Source organism: Neurospora crassa, linkage group I (assembly GCF_000182925.2).
Source record: "Neurospora crassa OR74A linkage group I, whole genome shotgun sequence".
In the NCBI taxonomy this organism is placed as follows: Eukaryota; Fungi; Ascomycota; class Sordariomycetes; order Sordariales; family Sordariaceae; genus Neurospora; species Neurospora crassa.
In genome coordinates, this window is record NC_026501.1 from 7,761,073 (window position 1) to 7,782,656 (window position 21,584).

A 21,584-nucleotide genomic window follows, 5' to 3' on the forward strand; every position below is an offset into this window, starting at 1 on the left:
AAGGACCTTGTAGACAAGTCATGGAAGGTCGTCGCTTCTCGGTCGCCCATGGCCAGTCAATATGGACGCCGTTCGTTTGGACAAGTGTGAGAGGGAGGTGTTTAGGACGACCGATCGTCGCCCATCTCCTGCAAGTCACTCAGTCAGCGCCCATGGCTTTACGAGTTACCACTTCCCATCACCCCCCCCCCCCCCCCCCCCCGAACAGGATATATTTGTTTGCAACCGTGTTTTCGGTCTCTCACAGTCTCACATGAGGCGCACCTTGAAGATATCGGCGACGGGTCTAGAGACGCAATTCCATGGCGGACAGCGAAGAGATATGGATGTCAGCTCAGTCATGTATAGTGTACACGACTGTGCGACTACCTGATAAACAAGGGGTTCTTTTGCGAGGGCGATGATGGCTGGACAGACCTGGGGTAGGCTGTTTCCGTGTTGGGACAAAACTCCGATCCAAAATCAAACAGTGCGGATGGAGGATGGGCGATATATCAAAAGAGCAGTCTGATGGAAGAACGGCATCCAAACGACGAACAATGACTGGTCAGCGGTACAGAATCACCCCTTGTCAGCAGTGAGCGACACCACCCTCAAAAAAAGAGAACCCCCTATGTGCTGTTGGCTGCCCTGCATTGACGTTCCCAATTCCATGTCTTGGCATCTGACAGGATTCAGACCTCGATCATTGCACTGCAGCCGCTAGTAGAGACTCTCTGGCCATCACTCGCTCGCCGCCGCTCACTCGCGCGCAATGTTACACCTCTGCATGGCTCTAAAATGCTAGCTCAGTCTCCGCGAGTGGCAAGAAACCCTAATATCTGAACAAGAGATAGCTATCCTGGCATCTCTCTGCTCCCTGTTGGTCGTACCAAGCTAACGTTTTATATTCATGCAGAGGCGTACACAAGTGGCATGTCCCGCTCTAGGTGCGCAACCGCGGCCTTCTATGTCCCGAAACATTGGAGATTGCCTGTTCCTGGGATGGGGCTGTCAAGCTAGGGGGTCATCAAACCGTCAAATCTGGAGGCGCAGCAGGGTCAAAACTTCGAACAAGCATGGAGGTGATGATAAGGCTGGAGCCCAGGATGTGTCCGCGTCTCGAAAGGACTCGGAGTCTGGAAGTTGATGCATGGCGGATGGAAAAAAGCCACAAGAAATGAGGATCATGAAGAAGAGGAGGGAAGACATGCTGATTGAGTGGGTGAGTTAAGAGAAAAAAAAAAAAAAAGAAGAAAAAAAAAAAACAATAGCCGGCCCATCATTATTTCAGAGCTGGACTGCTCTTTCTGGACTTAAGACTTGAACGGGAACCGGAAGACAATGAGATTCCTAGACCCAGGTAACCTCCAATTGGACGTTCCAGTTGTCTGGGGTTGAAATTACACTTTCTTCCGCTCCGCCCCCACGTTCTTTTCTTATTCCATGCTCTGTTGTAACCTCTCTCTCCATGTATCAAGCGGAAGGATTCCGCTCGTTTGCACGACGTCGCTTTCGTTGCTAGACATTGCGGCTGCTGCCAAGCGCGCTGCAGTCTATTGGTATTACTTGTATCCAAGACCACGCCGTTCGCCTTTCTCGCCTTGTAAACTCTCACCTCTTCCTCCGGTTCCGCTATTTTTTGTAACATCCATCTTCGATCCCTTCAAGAGTTGAACCCCGTGCTCAGGTTCTCCTCTCATTCGCAATGGCTCTTTTCGGCGCCATGTCAATACCTAAGCCGCTGTTGACGCTTCTGCTGGTGGCGGCTTCGGTCACGCCCTCTGAGGCTACCATGGCATCGTGGTGGAACTCGGTCGCTAGTCAGGTTGTCGTCTTGAACGAGACCACTGGCCAATACAGATACACCAGATGCAATACCATGGGAATGGATACTGTCTACTATTCAAGCACGGGCGGCAATTATCTCAATTTCACCCAAAGCCCGCCCAAAGCCGGCAGTCCTTTGGCCGGCACCGGCTGGTACGACCAAACAAATACCTGGTCAGTCCTTCTCTGTCTTATTCCTGGCGAAAACGTTGCTAACTTCACCCCAGGGCATCATTATTCTACTTCGATGAATCCAATAGCCTTAGAAATGCCATCTTCAAGTGTGATCCGTCGACCGGTCTTTACATGGACGCAGAGTCAGGATTCTACCCTGTTGTGGCTGGGGGAGCGCCGGCACCTCACACAAACTCTGGCATAGCCGCCTTTCTCCGCGACCAAAACCGTGGTTATCGGCTCTATTACCACGACGAAGACATGCATCTCAATGAGCTCAGCTATGATCCAGATACTACTACCTGGAGCTGGGAGGGAACCATCAACCATGACGTTCCAGGAAGCAATGCCATCGCCGCAGTCGACGGGAGAGATCAAGGCAACTTCACCGTCTTCACACCTCGAGACGACAAAAACATTCAGATCACGCAATGGGGCTTGGACAATAATTGGTACATCTGTAAGTTACATCATCCATCTGCCAGTTGCCATCCGGAAGCTACTACACCGACACCCTAGTCCAACACATCATCAGTCATACTAACCTCCCCCATTCATCCATCCAGCCACCACTCCCCATCCGCTCAAGGGCAACTTCAGCACCAGCTCCACCCCCTCGTCTTCATTCAAGATCGACTACTCAGCCCCCTCCAACTACTCCCTCCCCTTCTGGACGGGCCAGCCCAAATCCATCGGCATCAGCTTCTACACAGCCGCTAAGCGCAACGTCTACTACATCGGCAGCGACAAGTCCCTGTACCGACTCACTACGCAAAACTACGTCTGGGGCCTCGCGGAGAACCAGTCCAAAGCCTACTGGCCGCAAGCCGACGAAGCCAACGCCGAACTTACCGTCGTGAGCGCCATCATCCAGGAAACGAAGAATGCGAAAGTGCGCATTTATTATCTAGTGGGCGGTAAGCTGGCCGAGGTGGCGCTGAACGGCAACGATAACGCTTGGAAGCAGTGGCGGACGGTGCCGGAGTGGGATCCCAATGATGGCGCGAAGCAGCCGACTAGCTCTACTACTTCTGGCGGCGGCGGCGGCACCACCACGACCACTTCTCCATCAACTCCGTCCGGTTCCGGTTCCGCCGATATGGGAACAGCAGCCACCGCCGAATCTGCCTCCGGTGGTGGTTTCTCCTCTGGCGCCAAGATTGGCGTCGGCGTCGGCGTCGGCCTGGGCGTCGTCGCGCTAGGCGTCATCATGGCTGCCTTTTTCCTCTTCCGGCGGAACAATAACAAAAACTCTAATACCAATCTCAACAGCCCCGAAGACGGTACGACGGTCGTGGGATCCGAAGCCCCGAGCGCCACTACCTCGCCCATTCCGCCTTATGGTACGCTCGCCACTGGATACGGATATGGAGCAGGAGCAGGGGAATGGGACCAGAAGCTGCATCCTGGGGGTGGAGGATATACAAACGTGCAGCAGCTGGACAAGACGGGACGGCCGATGGAGTTGGACGCGCCTAGGGCGGTGTTTGAGTTGCCGGACCAGGCTTATCGTCATGAGTTGATGGCCCATAACACGGCGATAAGGGTGGATGCGCCAGGGCATCATGGTCATCCTGGGGTCCAGGAGCACGTGGGGCAGAGGAGGGTGTAGTCACCGATTTTAGAATATCGAGACGATGGACATGTTAGGTGATGAATTGAAGGAAATGGGATGTTCTGGTGTGAATTGGCCTTGACGAGTTGACGATCAACAGGCGGATGAGCTTCTCTGATCTCCTCACGTTCGTGTTGACTGTAGCGATGACGAAGAAAGGAAAATGTTGAGGATATGGCGTACAACGCAGGCCCGATGTTGTCAGGCCATCTGTCATATGTTTTTTTTTTTTTTTTTTCTTTTTTTTTTTCCACTTTTGTTGTTGGTACCAATATGATAATTTAATACATGTGGTTCATTCGTCCTCAAGCATCGCGCGGATACCCCAAAAAATGAGTTGAGTTCACTTTGTCCCAGGTTTCGTTCGGTTTCAAGAGTCATCTCATTTCTTTTCATACCTAATTTTCTCATACAACCATAACGATACCGTCCTTTTGCATTGTCCCCCCCATCTAGGTACAAGACTCCTTATCCATGCCAATTTGGTGCAAAATCACATTCACCACAGCTAAAACTCCCAGAGCATAAACATTTTAATCGTAACAAAGGCGTGAAACCGTAATGTAGGGAAGGCTTAATTGGCAACCGGCTCCAGTCCACGCTTCACGTCCTTGGCCTTGACGCCCGTAAGGTCGGGCTCGGGCAAGGTGTGCCGAGGACGGCCTCCAAGGATGTCAACAATCTCCTTCATACTAAGCCAGAAGGCAGCCTTGGGGCGTCTGTTGGGCCAGTCGGTCTCCTCCTCCTCCAACTTCTGGACCGGCGTAAAGATAACACTCGCTCCCTTGATACCGATGACGCTAGCGCTCATGGGATCCATCTTGACGCGGTTGTGCACGTTGCGTCCATACTTCTCAAGCTGCTGAATGCACTTGATGGCCAAACGAACAGCACGGCAACGGTCCATGCCCGAGGGAACACCACCCTGCTGCATGTGACCGGGAATACCCTCACGACTTTCAAAACGACCGTGGGCCTCGTCGCGGAGAATGTCGGCGATGAGCTTGGCATTGTAAACCTTGGAGGCCTTCTCATTGATCAGGATCAAGCGACCGGCTCTGCTCTGTCCCTTGTCCTGAGCGAACACCTCCTTCAAGTGACGGACGTCTTCGCTGAGCATTTCCAAGCTAAGACCTTCTTCAGGAAGGTAAACGGCCGAGGCACCAACACCGAGACCGGCGAGAGTTGCGATGTAACCCGAACGGCCACCCTGTGTCTCAATGACAAAGACACGTCTGCGAGTGGCAGACGCGGACTGCTTGATCTTGTCGCAATAGTCGACAAGCTCGTTAAGGCAAGTATCGGAACCAAGAGAGTACTCAGTGCCGGGAACGTTGTTGGAGATGGTCGCTGGGAGCAGCGTCATGGGGATGCACAGAGAGGGGTACTGCTCTCTGGCCTTGCGCAACTGCGAGACGGCGTGGAAAGCCTCGAAGCCACCGATGAGGAACAGGGCGTCAAACTGGTACTGCTCGATGAGGTTGGCGATGGTCTCCATGCCAGACTCGCTCGGGAGCTCACGGTTGGTGCCGATTTCGGAACCGCCCTTGCTAGCCCAGCCATCAACCTCAAGCCAGTCAAAGGGCCGCACTGAGCCCGGCGAATCGGCATGATGGCGCGCGAAGCCTGCAAAGCCGTTGTGGATCGCAATGGGTTCGTGACCACGAGACAAGCAGTACGACACACCAGCGCGGACGGCGGCATTCATACCTCCAGCGGGGGCACCGACGTTGATAAAGCCGATTTTCATGCGCTGAATGGAGGTTAGCTCAACTCAACCAGATGAAGCGCAAATAGCATGATCATCACTCACCTCCTTTTCAGGCAGCAATGTCTCGTGATCGATCTGGCCTGCAGTTGTCATCATGAACGACTTGTACTGCTCCGAAAACTCGGCATCACGAAGAGCCATGGCTCCGTCAAAATCCTGGCTTTCAATCGCCTTGGCGACTTGCTTGGTATCCAGTACCGCCTCCATCAGGGGCTTCCTGACAATCTTGTTTTCGGTAATGGCAATGAAGCAAGTCTTGGTCTCGGGAGTGGCTTCCAAGACAGCCTTGACGGCCTCAACACCCTGAAGAGTCGCGAGCATTCTGTCATATGCGACGGCAGTACCACCGCGTTGAACGTGGCCGAGGGTAGTGATGCGGGTATCGAGGGCGAGGCCATTCTTGTCGGCGAGAAGATCTCTTACTTCTTCGGGGGTGATCTTGTTACCAAACTTGTCGAGAGCACCCTCAGCGATGAGGACGATGGTCTTGCGCTTTCCAAGCCTGCGGTGCTGTTGTTTCCGTTTGTTAGCCATTGCTTATTCGGTGGCACTGTAGCCCAGGCTGAACATGGAAAACGTACCTGCTGGATAACGCTACGCATTTCCTCTCTCCAGTTGTCCTCCCTAGGTTTCTCGGGAATAAAGAGGAAATCTGCGCCTGTCGCAACAGCTGCCATCAAAGCCAGCCAACCGCAGTGTCTGCCCATGACTTCAACGACGAAGGCACGGGAATGGGAAGAGGCGGTAGCCTCAATCATATCGATACACAAGCAAATTCTTGCCAAAGCCGAATAGCAGCCAACGGTGGCGTCTGTACCAGACAGATCGTTGTCGATAGAACCGACGATACCAACGATGTTGAGGTGCTTGTAAGCCTGAATTTGCTCGGCCGTCAGCTCGCCAGTAGAGACCAGCTCTTCCAACAGCGAAGGCCACTCGGCACGGAACCTGTCGGCACCGGTAAGAGAGCCGTCTCCTCCGCAGATAATGAGGGCATCGATGCCGTTGAGAATCATGTTCTTGGCGGCAGTAAGGCGACCAGCGCGCTCGTAGAAAGCCATGCAGCGAGCGGTACCGATCAAGGTGCCGCCTTCCGAGAGCCAGCCGCGCACATCAAACCAGTCCATCTGCTTTATGAAGTCACCACCTCTAACCAGACCCTCGTAGCCTTCGTAGACGCAGTAGGCGTCGCAGCCCATGTGGATGGCCATGCGGACGCACGAGCGTACCACAGCGTTCATGCCGGGGGAATCGCCGCCCGAGGTCATGATGGCGATTTTCTTTCTGGGCGCCATCTTGATGGGTGCTGACGACATCTTTGCTGGTGGTACTTTGTGAGGGGTAGTCGAGCTCAGCAGGAGTCGGATGCCTAGCGAGGAGGCCGAAAGGAGGACGAGGGCAAAGAGCGCCGGGAACGGGTTATTGAGGATAGACAATGGCCGAGAGAAGATGGCTCGGTCAAAAATGGGCATGCTCCAGGCTCCAACCTGGAAGCACCGAGAGATTCAAGGAGCCTTGTGCAAGTGTAGTCACTGTCCTGGCGATGTTGGCAGAACGAATGACGGCCCGTCTTGGATCGCAACAAGCAGAAGATTCGTGTTATGGATTGATAGGTAGGTGGGTAGGTAGATAGGTAGGAGGTTCAGGAAAAGGTCAAGAGGAAGACGGAGGCGAGATGAAGGGACAAAAAGAGGGCAACGTCAGCTTTCCACTTGGAAATCGGATGATGAATTCTTTTCAGTCTTGGCCGGGCAGCGGCCCAAGTGCCCGCAACATGGAAGCAGCTCCTTGTAGTGTACCTATGCAGCTGCTGGGTAGTTACGCCGACAAGTGGAAGCTCGGAGTGCAAGTGTGCTCTGCTGATCGGCTGCTGCAGTGACATGGATAGGTGACGGGGTGCCCTGGCCATCGGCGCTACTAAGCAGCATGGTGCTAACAAAAGAGAGAGCTCTTATCTTATCGTGAGCGGCGGGCAATGGCGGGGTCATTGACACCTCTCCAGCGGCCTCACTGGACAGGAACCTCGACTCTAACATGCAGTGCCCGGGCGAATTGTCCGAGTCGAAACAGCACAGCAAACACCTCGCTCTCATCCACAGAGCCTTCAAGTATCTCGGGGGAATTCTGACATGTCAAATGAAGACGTGGTGAAGCGTGGTGGTGGTGCAGGTCTCTGAGTGCTCGGCGGATTGGGGTAGGTAGTCTTGGTGGTGAGGGGTTTTTGCAGCCCCAGCAAGAGCAATTGGGTCATTCGATGACATAACCGGCGGGGTGGGATGGCCATTAACAACGTCAATCGTATGGAGCCCGCCGTGCCCGCCGCGACCCATGGCAGAGACGATCCATTGCCAGGGCTCATCAGGGCAAAACCTTATTAGTACCACTTCTCTTCAGTTCCCAGCCGCATTGAAAATGAGAACGCCAAGGGTTCGGGTAGGATAGGGCCGACCTGTATAAAATCTGTCCACCATCTTCACCAAATCAAGTTATTACTCGTGTGAAACTGCCCATCATCTCTCACATGTTGCAGAGCGGTGTAAGCCGTGTTGCTGAAGAACATGTGATTTGCCTCTCAGGTGGTGAAAGAGTGGGAACAGCCTCACTCCCTTGACTGGAACAACTTTGCCCGCTCGGCCAACTTTTGGGGAAAAAACAAAAAGAAGGGCCTATCGATAACCCAAAGGTAACACAGTGCAGTATCTGGGCACTACCGCACGTAATGACATCCCTGTGTCATCCCTGCCAAACCACTTCGGCGCACCTTGCCGCCGTCCGGCCGGTACATGTCTCTCTGTGTGTGTGTGCCTGTCCGAGAAAGACGGAACAGACCCACGCGGCGCGCAGGGTTCCATAAGGTAGTCACTAAGTAGTTTCCATCTCTCTCATTCACTGCAGTGTGACTGGACTGTCGCCCGGCGGCCCGCAATGGACGGGAACGGCACGGATGCAGTGGTCTGTGCGTCCCTGCCGTGCACGGCATCCGGCAGGTACTGTAGCTTCCACTGGCACTTCCGTAATGGACGCTCCAGTCCGTCGCCTTGACCTTCGAAACTAGTAGTATCGCATGCCCCTGGCTTTTTACGGCACAACCAACAACGATACTGGTACTTTACATTTTCAGTATTTGGAGGTCATTATACGGACCATGGACTCTCCCCTCAACCTACGGCCACGGCCGCCAAACAGCAGAGGGCCCCAAACAATCGCCGACTTCATCCGACGCGTCAACGCAGAGCCCGGTGGTTTTCGAGCTCTCAACGAAGAGGAAGTGCGCAGGAACGTCATTGCCGAGCGCAATGGGCTTCATCACGAGGATGTCGAAATGGTTACCGACCAGGAGGCCGATGACGACTCCAAGAAACCCGACATCATTGCTGCTCGCCACAACATCATCATGAGCCTCGGCCAGGCCATCCAGATCTCCTCGAATTTCCTCGACTTCATCTCGCTCCTTCTCTCCAAAGAAATCCCCACGCAAGCTGCCGTCTCTATTTCGCCATGGCTACGAAGTCAAGTTCCGATTGGATCCATCGGCGCCACCCAGCTCGACGCGCCGACTCCTCTGACCCAGAGTAGAGTGGCCGACAACAAGCTGATCACCATCGGCAAGCGACTGGTCGCGCTCAACGAAGCAGCCGACACTGCCCTTGCTGCTGCCAACAGGCTTCGTCAAGAGATCAATTCCGAGACAAAGTACTGGCAGGAAGTCTTGACCGTCAGCCAAAAGGGCTGGTCAACCGCTCGCCTGCCCCAAGAGCCACACGACATGGGCGTCAAGTTTGGCTTCTCTAATGCTGCCCCCCTGTTCAAGAACAATAGCGTTGCGCCATTGAAAAGGGCCGAGGATGGTTCAGTCCGTCTGGAATATGGCCGAATGGGTTCCAAATCCGAACGTCTCCAGGCCACCCTTCTGCACAACGGGGAGGTTGTCGGAAGATCTTCCCTTCCTCGACCCCTACCCGACGATGCTCCGTTGGACGATCGCGTCAAAGAAGCACGGAATACCATATTTGCGCAAGAGCTTTGGCACGAAATCAATCGGGAAGGTCGCACACTGCACGGTCACCATGTCCGTTTAGAGCAGTCAGCTGTAACTTGCGCCCTTGATCCCAATCGGACCATTTCCTTCGAGTTGGTAGGCTTGGATGACCAAGATCACTCCAGGGCACCTCTGCCCGGCGATCTCGACGCCGAAACGGCCTCAATCACTCTCCATCTCCTCCTGAGCAACGCTCACAGGCAGAACCAGCTCAAGCGCTCTGAGCGGACTGCAGCCAACGCCATGAGGGGCCCACCACCCCCCTACAACCTTCTTCTCCCCATCATCACCTACTACAGACACGAGAAGACATTGGAGGACTGCACCACCTTCCTAGCCGCCTTCTGTGGCGCTCTCCGCTCCGCGGGAATCCAGTCCTCCTTCAGCATGACCGAAAGCATCAACAAGGGCCCCCCCACCGCTCCGCCCTCCGAGGCACTCATGAAGACCCTCCTCCACCCTTCAGAAGTCCAATTCGACCTGACCATCACGCCCGCCTCGCGCGTGCGCATCCTCGCCAAGCCTACCCCTGTCTTCGGCACCCGGTTCTCCATCTACCTCCTCCACCCGCAGTCAAACCACCTCACCAGCTCGTTCCCGCCCAACCAGACCGACTCGGTCTACGAGAATATCAAGGAGCTGGTTCGCTACCTTAGCAACGCGGTGCCCCGCGCTCTGACCATGTACTATTACCCGCTTGTCCAGGAGATGCGGAACAGCGGAAACAAGGGCAACAACGGCGAAACGCCAAATCCTCCTGCTCCTAATACTACAACCTGGATCATCCACCCAGATGACCTGGGACTAGTAGACGACGACACCGAGACGTTCGGCGTCCGGTTTGCTTTTACTTCAAACTACACTCGCGGTGATGAGGTTGGCGATGCAGCAAAAGAGCCAGAGCTACGCGTCACCGGAGACTATATGGAAGACGGCAAGCGCGTTCAGCATGAGTGGAAGTGGACTGCCTCGGGCCCCGCTGGCACGCAGAGCGGCGGTAGTCTAGATGAAATTGTCAAGCACATCTTGGCAAATGGGCCGTCGTCATCGGTGCTGTCTGCTTAAGAAGCTCAAGATGAGACATAACTCTTTCTGGGACTTGGGGACATGGACTTGGATACGTAAGTTATACAGCGGTTGGTTTGCAAGACTGGTTGGGTGAGGAGGATCGCCCGTTGGGTTTGACGATTGAAGGTTGAGCACCAAAGGCGGGAGCGCAAGTGGATACGGATGTTGGACGTAAACGAAGCGTACTTATCGTTTCTCGAAACTGTCACTGGATGAGACTCAAGATTGAAGTACAAGAGGGCTCGGTCTCCAGAGACAATGTACCTTTGTCCAGCTGGATCGGTCAAGGACTTGTCGCTACAAAAACATACCCACAAACATACTCTACCCCTAGTATATCTTCACAAAAGAATCATTCGGCGGGTGGTTGAGACCCGGATCGACGTATAGGAAACTCAATTCTATCTTACGGTATAGACGCATTCCACATTGGTACTAGCCGGCCTACTTGGCAAGTTTCTGTTACCTCTTACAGCGGGAAAATAGAAAAGTTAACATTATATGGTTTCGAACCATTTGGTGTGTTCAGCGCTGAATCTCAAGTCCTAGCAGCGTGCTCATGAAACAGCGAATATCGGGCAGTTATTTCAACCAGGAGTTCTACTGTACAGCTAACTGGCACCTCTAGGGCGGTATAACTGAGTTGACAAAATGGTTCGCCACCCCCTTTTTCCCTTTGTTTGCTTGATCTGCTCATGGTACACTTTGTCGTACTGTAGTACCAACGACGACAAGGTCACAAATCATCATTTACGTCCGAGGTTCTGGATGACTGCTCGTACAAACCTGAGCTGCCTGAAACAAAATTCTGCGTAAGAAATGAGATATTGGAATACTAAGTATAGTGAAAATCGTTTATAGTAAACAAAGTCATGGGGCACAGATTGGTCACAAAACGAAGTCGTCTGCGGTACCCTTTAGGTATATGCTTTGTTGGTCTAAGAATATCACTACTACACCACCCCTCTCCAGCTCCTCCAGCCATGAAACGTACATGTAACCAACATCCTAAATGCGGGACTCATTGACATTCATCGCATACATGAATTGTTCATCATCTTCATACATAATGTTTTCTGTTTCATCATAAGTCATAATATCGACCATCCAAAACAACAACCAAACACAACATACATCTTGACATGACGTGAGGGGTAACATGATTAACCAAAAGAGAACCTTCCAAAACAACCCAAAGGAGGAAAAAAATTTGTATAGGCAGAAGAAGATGGCAATAGAATGAAAAGCAGAACCATCCTTTCACCCAACGCGCTTGGTATTACCTTCCCGTACATAGCGTGCCAAGTCTATAGTCATGTGGGCGTTTAGCGGTACCTGCTCCCGGCCCTGCTGTCATAGATGACCTCGTGCTCGACGATACGCTCGCGCTCGTCGTCCCAGCGATCATCGCGCGAGCGGTGACGGCTGTGACTGTGAGGGTTGTGGTAATGATCACGGAATTCGTAATCATCGCGACCGTACTCGCGCTCCCACTGAATTTCGCGAATGCGGTCCTTGCGAGCCTGGCGAATCTTGTCGGAAAGCTGAACGCAGCGAAGAACATCCTCCTGTTTACCAACATTAGTGACTAGCCCAGAAAGTATGAGTTCGACAGGCAAGGCAACTTACATAGCGCAGGTACTGCATGATGTAGAAGAAGTACTCGGTTTCCTCGTAGTCATAACCAAGCTCCTCAATGGCCTCACGAGTGACGAGATCCTTGGTGATCTCAGTCCACATCTCGCTGCGACGGGGGTTCTGCGAGCCGTGGATGCTGATGCGCTTCTCCCGCTCATCACCGCCCCGCTCATTGTAGATCTGAATGCTGAGTCTGCTATCGCGGGCGTCACGGTCGCGCTCACGGTCGCGCTCACGGTCATGGTCACGGTCAGAAGCAGAGGACGCGGAAACAACACTCCTCTCGTCACGCTCAGGGATGAACTGGGAGCGCCTAACTCCACTGTACTTCTGCCATGTGACCTCGGCAGAGGCACCACCGGCACCATCCAATCGTACGCGCTCGGTTCCGGGAGGAACATCGATGATGGTCCAGTCCTTGGTGATACCGTTGTACGCCTCACCCATCTGGCCCCTCGAGTCGATCTTAGACGTGATGTATCTAGCTTCATCGTCAAAGTCAATGTGGGGAGGAGCCTCGGAATGGGCACGACGGCCGCTGCGGGAGACGCTGCGGCGACGCTCAACGTCGACATGGAGGCGACCGGTATCGGCATGGATCAGTAGATCGTCATCATAAGCGTTCCTGGGCGAGCGGCGCTCCTGAGAGCGGCCACGGCTCCGAGAGGCGTGCCTGTGGATGTCGATTTCGGTGTCCTTGCGAGAGGTGTAGATGTCGATCTCGGTCTCGGAAAGCTGCGGCTGCTTGCGGCGAACTGGGGAGGCAGGCCGAGATGGTGGGCGGACGGAAATCATGCCTTGTATGTGTTAGCATCCTGCAAACTCAAATCTTGGCGTATAGGTTGGACAAGTGACATACCATGGTCGATATCGCGGTAGTGAGTGATGACTTCTCTTTCAATGACAGGTCCCTTGATGACCTGAGGTTGCTGAGGCTGAGGTGGCGGGCTGGGTTCACGCTCCTTCTCCCTCTCCCTCTCAACAATGCGAATGTGCTCACGGATGTTCCGGTCAGGCGAAGGGGAGCGGGGTCGCTGGCGTTCCCGCTGGGTTTCCCGAATCTCAAGCCTGTCCATGCGGGGAGGAGACGGGCTCCTCTGACGTTCGATAATGCGGGTGCTTGCGCGAATCCTGTCAGCAGGAGGGCGGCTAGACTCGCGGACACGGTCGATGGAATGGATATGAATGTCCGACTCCTCTGTGCGTCTCCGGGGTTCAGGGCTGACGCTCCTAGCTCTGTGGACGATGCGCTCGTGCATGTGCACAGGGCTGGGTGACCTTCGCCTGGGACGCTCAACAGTCTCAACCTCCCTCTGCCTCAGCACCAGCTGACCTGCATCGGAGCGCCTGTCCTCACGCAGGAAGGCGGGAGTACGGTCATGGACGTGAATATCGATGTCCTCATCCGCGTAGCGGACAGGAGGGCCACGGCTAGGAGCACGGCTGGGACCGCGGCTAGGAGCGCGGCGGGGGGACTCCCTGTAGTAGTCGTCGAACTCGACCCGGCTTCTGCTGGCCATAGTCGCTAGTGTATGTGTGATATGTGTTGTTGTTGATGTTGTTGTGGTTGTTCTGTGATTGTTGTTGTTGGGTGGTGGTATGTACAGCTAGCTGGTCAAGGACCGAGAAAGGATGGATGGATGGATGACCAAGTGAGGTTTGGGTTCTCAGGACAGCGGGGTGATGACTGGGTTATGAAAATTTCTCAAGCCAGCCTTCTTCCAGGCTGCGGGATGTAGCAGAGCCTGACGTTTAAGTAAGAGGGGAAGCCGGGAGAAGAAACTCGTGGACAGAGAGGGTGGGAGTAAGGGCGGGGTTGGTCTGAGACTAGGAAGTGGACAGACAGGGTGGGCGAGTGGAAGAGAGTGGGCGTGTGACCGTGATCTTGGCAAGCTACCAAGTTCCTTCTTCAGCTCTTAACCGGGGGCCTGCTGATGATGTGATGGATGACTGTCGGCCCTGGAATTCGTGTGGTTGGGCTGCGGTTAGGACCAATCTGGGCACCTATGTTCTTTGCCAGGAACCTACGAGAAGACTCTGATGACCAGCTGAGAGAAGTACAGATTATGAACTTGGAGTCTGGAGGACAAAAACTCTGGAGACGACGAGATACGGAGGAGGAGAAACAGACAAACACATTTCGGGAAGGAGGCAGTGACGGGGAGGGGCATGGAGAAGAAGGCTCCCGAAACCCACTCACTTCTGGAACCTAACTCACTGCGCAGCAACGGGCACCGGGGAGGAGTGACTTGTAACTACCCTGACTGGCACACACTCCAACTCGTTTCCTCCTACAGTGGAACAAACACCGGGGCGTAGCATGATGTGTGATACTAGGTACATTACCGAAGCAAAGTTGAGCTGGGTCTGATGAAGATTCAAGGTCCGGCCCGCTTCGTGACCAGTTTCTGGCCATGTCGAAGTGCTTTTTTCTCTCCGTGAATGCCCTGATTGAGCTTGTTGAGGTTGGGAGGAACCGCCCATGACATTCGCTTCTGTCAGTGACATTGGACGTCCAGCCAATTGCCTGGGAATGTAATTGGGCTCGAAACCAACGTCATCATCCCACCGTCCCAATACCTTCCGTTTCTTGGAGCCTGCTCATACAAGCTGCATCCTTGCGCACTAGTGTCGTCCGGTCAGCGCTTGCTGTGAGGCGCCCTCCCAAGTGGAAGTTCCATCCAAACTTACCAAACCCCTGGCCCGACATGGTGTAACGGGGTGTCATTACGGTACGTACCGGGCTGTGTGAGACCTGGAGGGTCTGGAGGGGCTGGTCCCCTAGAAACAGCAGCAGGGACAATATCAAGTTTCATTGCGACACGATTTCAACTCAACCACGCATGTGAGTGATACGCTGTGTGTCGTGTGTTCATCTGGGCTTGTTGTTAGTAAAGTGAAGACCAATTGAACTACGCAGTGTGAGACTGGAGTCCGTAGATTGAGTTGACGGGCTTGAGGTACCTTACATTGTGCTTGATTTTATTCGGGTTACGTTACTCAGGATTACCTCACGATGGCCGATGGGTTTGCGCAGTTTGGTTCCTCCATCCCGTCAAGCTCAAAGTCTAGAATCTTCCCACCAGCAAAGCCACCCGGCAGTCACCATCATTTCCCGAACACTCAGCCTTGGAAACAGGAAGCGTGCAAGGCTAGTGACCCGGAGCTGGCGATGCCGTCGCCTTACCGTGGCTTTCGCTGTGTCAAGCTCGAGAAGTGGAAAGTTGACAACTGATTGTTTCCACTGCCAGCGGGTAGACTTGAACTATAACAACCAGCCACTGACTAGCTGCTGCTTAGTGCATAACTGCATGAGGTGCCCAGCCGCAACGCTCAACAGCACGAGTTCCGTCTTTACGTCGTCCTGCAGGAGGGCTGTGCTGCGCCGCGACAGGCTTTGAAAAGGTTTGGACCCACGGCGTTGCGGGCGGGCGGGCAGGCAGGCCGCGGCCGTCGACAACCGACTTTACGGCATACGTAGAGGTAGTGATAGCTTCTCTAATGGGGTTAGCGATGAGGCTGCTTCTGTTTCTGTGCTGAAAAACCTTGAGGCAACGAGCATAAAGTCACACGGTGATAGCATTCCCGTCAGAACCAGGGACAATGAGGACAGACAGCACGCCAACCAGAACCGCCATTGTAACGAAGCCGAACAACTAAACGCCCCGAGTCTGTTTTCCGAATGACCTAGAATCCGTCAACGGGGCAGAGCGCGGGCTCTCAGACATTCAGTCAGCAAAGCTGTGTAGTCGCGCTGGGCTTCAAGCCATCAATGCCTATCCTACTGGCCGGGCTGAACTGAAGCTCATGAGACAAGCGGATTTTCAATCTCTGGCTCGGCCCCTCCGCTTGTTCCTACTGCGGCATGCTCCCCTCCGCTTCCCCTCCCTTGTCGTTCCCGAGCTGTGCGTTTTAGCCTGCCCCACCATCTCCATTGCTTTCCACTCACAATCGTAAAAATGAAACAGGTCAAAATCTTTGCTTGTGATCTTCGTCATCGCATCCGCTCACTACCTCGTAATTCGTCGGCATGTTAACACGGGCCTTCCCTTGACTCCCCAGTCACACGAACCATGATCTACCAGTCATCCGATACTTTTCCATATCATCGGGATTTTTCCACGACATCGGACCAAAATCTCGGTGGAGACGTTTAAATAAACTCGTCCCATCTTCTTGCGCTTTGATCCCGTTTCATAACCGAATCTTCGGGATGTGGAAGCGAAACCAACAAAAAAAAAAAAAAAAGAAGAGAAAAATTTTCGTGCCATCGGCGGCCCCGTTGTGGTGTTGAGCACATCCGAAATGGGGTCCAGACGGAATTGAAGAAGTGGGAAATCTATGGTAGTGCAGTGTAAACAGCCGGCGGCAGCGTCGCCAGCACTCAGCGGTGCCAGCGGGGTTTGCGAGTGACTCTGTGACGCAATCATGCAGCTTGAAACTTCGAACCATAACAGAGTCTGGCCAGTGAGATATCGAGAAACCACAGGAATATCCCCCGACCTGCTTTTCGGGACAAGAACTCTGGCTTCATCTATTTTATCGATCGAGTGGTGTTCGGTGAAGGAAGCCATATGTGCATTTACACATGGAGTTGTCCAAGTGGGTATACAGTACTGTGTTATAGGGCTGGCCAGAACCAGAGCCAGAATTCTGCAGTCATCCGAAGGAAAGCCGAATGTTCGAAATATCATATCTACACCTGCTGATATCACCATCTCGGTCGTTCTTCCTTACAAAAGAATCAACGTCTGTCTTGCTTGATCGCCAGCATGGTGTGAGGATGACTCCTGGGGAATACGGAGCCAGTTAGGTACACTTACACTTTCCCATGTAATATCTCCCGGGCATAAACACAACATCATATGGAAAAGGTGGTGCGTAGGAACCACAAACCCGCCCGTCGAGCCCAAGTTTCTACCAGCTACTACACAATCACAGAAAATGAGCCTTCAATGGCTGCTTCCCAGAGCCTCATACAATATGATTTCAGTCAGGCAATCAACGTTGTACCATAGCACACGACAGAATCTCCAATGCATGCCCGCCTCTCAGAGCCTCCTCGTACTCACTATCGATAAGGATGGCCGATTGCACCCCTGGTCCATCAGGGTCTCGATGGTTTCAAACTTCCAAGCACCACCTTCCGACCAGCCGCCTGCTTTCCTGGAGCCGCTGGATCATCGCTTTGGCTGGATTGGGCATCAATGAAAAATTACCCATACGTGTACAGTACGGTAAGGTTTCCATGATGTCGTACCAGTTGATGTTCAGGGGTGCGAGACTCTTCACAAACAGGCCGGTAGCAAAGATGATCAGGAACTCGATTCAACTTCGGAATGATCTACGATTTCTATGAAGCGTGCCGGCATACATATTAATGACAGACATGATGAGCATAACCGACACATGCCATGCCTCGTGTCTTGGCCGCTCGTCTTGCCATTTTTAGACGCAACACCCCTTGAGGTGGCAAAAACGTTAACCGACGGTAGGCATGTCCTGCAAGTAGTGTAAATGGTTACCATTCGTGTCGTTGACCCAATCGTATATCTCAGTATTGTTCGGAGCTCGTTCTTCTCATTCCCTTGCGTGCGGATGGAATCCACGGTACATAACCCGACATATATTAACTCTTGGTAAGAACCCGATTCGGATATCTCGACCGACAAGGACTTTCGAAATTTCAGGTTTTGAATAAGAACGGGTCGTTTCCGATCTGACCAGAGAGGCAAATAACCAACCTCCTCGACTTGCTTCGTTTCTTCTTCTTCTTCTCCTTCCACGCACATTGTAGAAAGCTCGTTGGGCGCCAGTCAAATACGATGGAACAATTATAGAAGGTGATAGCCGACTATATCCATATCCATGTTCTACACGTTTCGCTACCTCTACATATACATATACATGATACCTAATTTTTTTTATATGCGCACCTGCGCAGTGACGGAATGAATAAATCTTCGGTGCTGACCCAAAACAGGAACAACTGCGTATATGTATCTCTCAAGCATCTTTCTCTTTTTGGGCTGTACAATGTGTCTATTAGTTACATCTGCTCCAGAGAGCTTATTTGCCATGGGTAGCATCTCGAGTGAAACATGATCCATGTGGGCACTTTGTATTCGAAAGATCAAGAGACTTTGCCCTTCGGATCATGGACATATGTACGGACCTAGTCGTGTATAAACGGAAACACTACTTATGTATCCAGCTAATTAATCCCTGATAATTCCACACGTGCCCGATCACCATCACAAGACTTCTAGAAAGAACATAGGCACCATCACAAGACAGCCACTACGTTCAGTTTTCCAACCGGTCAATAGACAGAACACCATTAAAAAAAATAAAAAAGAGACAAAACGAATCGCGCAATTGCGCACATCAAGCCCGTTCTTTATGTCTTTCCTGTCTCTCGAGTTAGATCACGCAACAACTTTCAGATACTTCACAGTCTCAGAACCAAGTCTACCTACCTAGCGCAAACAAAAGAAAGACTACCACACCACATTGTATCAACCAGCCCACACCATCATTATCAACACCAACCACCAGCTGCTGTTTCAGGTGTTGGTTAAGTCAAGTTGAGTCGAGTGCTTCGCCGCAGTAATGCAACTATGGTCTTTTGAGTCCTATTTAGCTCATGTTTTGATGTGTCGTTGACATAAGGAACCGGATATGGTAACAAAGAGATGTAAACAGAAAATGGTCCATGTAAAATTCAATTCAGAATCTGAAGTAACTCTCATCTGTTCATCAATCTGATGGCCCATAAGGCTGATTACATACAAAGATGGGAGCTTTACAGTAGAGATTACCTACATTTAATTGGTCCTTTCAATACACTCGCTGAATTTTGACACAGTAATCTAGATCCAGCCAGCTCTTTGACTGAAAGAGAGAATGTCTTGAGATGTCTGACCGAAATAATAAAACTCATGCGAACATTTACTGGCATCTTGCGCCGCCGCGCTCTCTGCACCACATGGCATCGCATAACACAAGCACTGCATAGGCAGGTCTGCTCGCTGCTGCTGCTGCTCAACACCAAAGAAAGATAACATCAACAGCTTCAACCCTCTCACACCTTTTTACCACGCTTTTTAACAGCCGGCTTCTCGGCAGCTGCCTTGCGGCCCCCTCTCTTCGCCTTCGGACCAGGCTTCTCTTCCTTCTCTTCTTCCTCCACCTCCGCCGCGTCAGACTCCCCGTTGACATCCTTGTCATCGCCGTTGTCCTCCTCGTTCTGCTGAGCATACTCGTGTTCAGACTCGGGTTCAGGTGAAGGAGCCTTCTTCGCCTTCTTGCCCTTGCCCTTGGCGGCAGCGGCAGCCTTGCCCTTCTTCTTCTTCGGGACTTCCTTCTCCTCCTCCTCTTCTTCGTCGTCATCCTCTTTGTCGCTGCTCTCCTCCTTGATGGCAGCTTTGCGAGCTGCGCGCGGAGGTCTAGCCCTGGTGGCCTTCTTCTTGGCAGGAGGTTCGGTCTTCGCCCGCTCCTCCTCATTGGCAGGGATCTCATCAACAGCCGCGACATCTTCAACGTCGCTCTCCTCCTTCTTCACTGCCGGGGCGGCGGCCTTCTTTGTTCTAGGCTTGGCCTTGGTAGCAAGCTTCTCCTCTTTGACATCCTCGGCGTCGCTTTCCTCCTTCTTGACGGCGGCAGCAGCCTTCTTACCCCTGCCCTTGACCTTGGTAATAGGCTTCTCCTCTTCGGCCGCCTGCTCCTCGACATCACTTTCCTCCTTCTTGACGGTAGCAGTCTTGCCTTCGGCCTTCTTGGCCTTCTTAGCAGGGGGCTTCTCCTCATCGTCCTCATCGGCATCGGCCTTCTTGCGGCCACGCTTAGCGGCGGCCTTTTTCGCAGCAGGCTTGGTGTCCTGTTGGGAGCAAGCATTACGTGTCAGCGGGAAGAAAAAGATCAGAGCATTGATGAATAATCATACCTCCTCCTCGTCGTCCTCGGATGCCTTAGCCTTCTTCTTTTTGGAGTGGATGCCTCTCTGACCGAGTTTGTTCATTTCGGGGTCCTTGATGAAGAAAGACAATGTCAGCAAAGGAGCATTCTACCTCAGCTGGAACTAAGGAACGGTGGCTGAATAAACTCACGCCCTTGAAGTCCTCGGGGTCGATGTGACCCTGAGTGATAACCCGCTGAACCTTCTCCCTCAGCACGGGGAAATCTCTTGACGCACATGTTGTCAGTTTATCGGCAGCTAACGAAAGCAGAACAGAGTTTCAAATGAAAGCAGAACTCACTCAAGCTCCTCCCACCCGTCAAGCATATCCCACTCATAGTCGCCAGTGCCGTCCTTATCTAGCATGTTGCGCATATTCAGGATCTGCTCTCCCGAGACACAACCCCTAAAGATTTAAACAGCACATATTAGTCCATCTCAAAGTCCAGGGAAAGGTGGTCGAAGGCCAAGCCAACCGGTGACCGAGGTTCCGGTCCAGCTCTCTTCTTACCAATGACGCCACTGCCAGCCGCCATGCTCGTTGATCTCAACCCATGTTCCGAGACGGAGCTCGCCCTTGGTGATCTTGACTGCTTCCTTCTTGCAGACCGAGTCCTTGCAACCGGCACGGTTGTTCTTGGAAACCTCTGGGAGAGTGGGTTAGCGGTTGTGAATGACCAAGTAAGATGGCTATGCATCGAGGCTGCGCGTTTGAGAAGATAAGAGACGACTGTGGGCAGGCTCGAGGATGGAAAGAGGTGGTGTTTCCTGTCTCTTGTCGGTTTGGCCGTGTTTGTGCTTGACAATCCGATGGGGTGGACGGTGTTGATGTCATATTGTCAAGGATTTTGACATTTAAAACCGGAGGAGCATCACAGAAGAATTCTAAAGGTCCAAAAAGCCATCCCATCAAGGTTTCAAGCTTGAAAAGGGCGAGATGATCTGATATCATGTCAGGCAGTGAAAACTCACCAATACGGTAAGGCATGTTAAAGGCCTATGTTGTCGTCTGTTCGGCAAGTTGGATGAGAGGGCAAGATGACAGGTGGGCGCACAGACAAGGTGAAATGGCCTGGTTTTCGGCGAGCCGAAGAAAGAGACCTAACGTAAAAAAAAAATTTGATGGACAAATATTTCAAGCCCAATAAAAGTGTAGCCGATGTGAAGTGTAAACTTGAAATCCTGGATGCGTTTGCGACGGATCAAAAACGCGTTTGTGTTGGAATGGACGCGAGAAAGACTTGTCGAGACAGACGGCCAGAAATTGATGGGTGGATGTTTGGGCGCGGAGAGGTGAATGGGATTTACCGAGTAAAGGGCGGTAGCTGTCTGCTGTTAGATTGCTTGCCTCTCGGCTACTTGGTGGATAACTTGGTTGCCAGAGAGGATACCTGGAAATGCCAACCAATTCACCGTCGCCAACAACAAACCGAATGATGCTCGTCGAAACCCGTACAAAATGGGGGTTGCGGGGAGAACTTGCCCACGGTAAAGAATTTGTCGTCAATCCCGT

General features: G+C 52.7%; 5 protein-coding genes and 2 non-coding genes across 8 annotated transcripts; 3 read left to right on the top strand and 4 right to left on the bottom strand.

Annotated features, from left to right (window-relative positions):
- Positions 1 to 644: 644 nt before the first annotated feature.
- NCU00630 (hypothetical protein) lies at positions 645 to 3,817 on the top strand. Its single transcript, XM_960677.2, has 4 exons — positions 645 to 804; positions 899 to 1,983; positions 2,037 to 2,443; positions 2,550 to 3,817. The coding sequence occupies exons 2-4, from the start codon at positions 1,688 to 1,690 to the stop codon at positions 3,593 to 3,595; spliced, it is 1,749 nt and encodes a 582-aa protein (XP_965770.2). The 5' UTR covers positions 645 to 804; positions 899 to 1,687; the 3' UTR covers positions 3,596 to 3,817.
- emp-3 (embden-meyerhof pathway-3) lies at positions 3,215 to 7,695 on the bottom strand. Its single transcript, XM_960676.3, has 3 exons — positions 5,951 to 7,695; positions 5,412 to 5,879; positions 3,215 to 5,351 (listed from the first exon to the last, which is right to left on the bottom strand). The coding sequence occupies exons 1-3, from the start codon at positions 6,839 to 6,841 to the stop codon at positions 4,173 to 4,175; spliced, it is 2,538 nt and encodes an 845-aa protein (XP_965769.3). The 5' UTR covers positions 6,842 to 7,695; the 3' UTR covers positions 3,215 to 4,172.
- Positions 7,696 to 8,257: 562 nt separating this feature from the next.
- On the top strand, positions 8,258 to 11,005 carry NCU00628 (hypothetical protein). The gene has a single exon (XM_960675.2). It carries the CDS (start codon positions 8,434 to 8,436, stop codon positions 10,471 to 10,473), a length of 2,040 nt encoding a protein of 679 aa, XP_965768.2. The 5' UTR covers positions 8,258 to 8,433; the 3' UTR covers positions 10,474 to 11,005.
- Positions 11,006 to 11,154: 149 nt separating this feature from the next.
- NCU00627 (hypothetical protein) lies at positions 11,155 to 15,341 on the bottom strand. Its single transcript, XM_960674.3, has 5 exons — positions 15,084 to 15,341; positions 14,806 to 14,990; positions 12,974 to 14,739; positions 12,106 to 12,911; positions 11,155 to 12,044 (listed from the first exon to the last, which is right to left on the bottom strand). Exons 3-5 carry the CDS (start codon positions 13,632 to 13,634, stop codon positions 11,802 to 11,804), a joined length of 1,710 nt encoding a protein of 569 aa, XP_965767.1. The 5' UTR covers positions 13,635 to 14,739; positions 14,806 to 14,990; positions 15,084 to 15,341; the 3' UTR covers positions 11,155 to 11,801.
- On the bottom strand, positions 14,440 to 15,420 carry NCU14035. The gene is made up of 3 exons (XR_897785.1): positions 15,084 to 15,420; positions 14,855 to 14,990; positions 14,440 to 14,739 (listed from the first exon to the last, which is right to left on the bottom strand). It is a non-coding gene; the product is annotated as a ncrg85 (non-coding RNA).
- Positions 15,421 to 15,694: 274 nt separating this feature from the next.
- Positions 15,695 to 16,566, top strand: NCU14036. The gene is made up of 2 exons (XR_897786.1): positions 15,695 to 16,019; positions 16,083 to 16,566. It is a non-coding gene; the product is annotated as a ncrg86 (non-coding RNA).
- A 1,912-nt stretch (positions 16,567 to 18,478) lies between these two features.
- Positions 18,479 to 21,535, bottom strand: NCU16448. Of its 2 annotated transcripts, XM_011395116.1 has the most exons (7): positions 21,463 to 21,535; positions 21,044 to 21,396; positions 20,583 to 20,718; positions 20,373 to 20,477; positions 20,223 to 20,298; positions 20,060 to 20,143; positions 18,479 to 19,993 (listed from the first exon to the last, which is right to left on the bottom strand). In XM_011395116.1, exons 2-7 carry the CDS (start codon positions 21,057 to 21,059, stop codon positions 19,199 to 19,201), a joined length of 1,212 nt encoding a protein of 403 aa, XP_011393418.1. In that variant the 5' UTR covers positions 21,060 to 21,396; positions 21,463 to 21,535; the 3' UTR covers positions 18,479 to 19,198. The 2 variants fall into 2 exon arrangements, with proteins under 2 accessions (XP_011393418.1, XP_011393417.1); XM_011395115.1 differs by lacking the exons at positions 20,373 to 20,477; positions 20,583 to 20,718; positions 21,044 to 21,396; positions 21,463 to 21,535 and having other exon boundaries at positions 20,223 to 20,322.
- Positions 21,536 to 21,584: the final 49 nt, after the last annotated feature.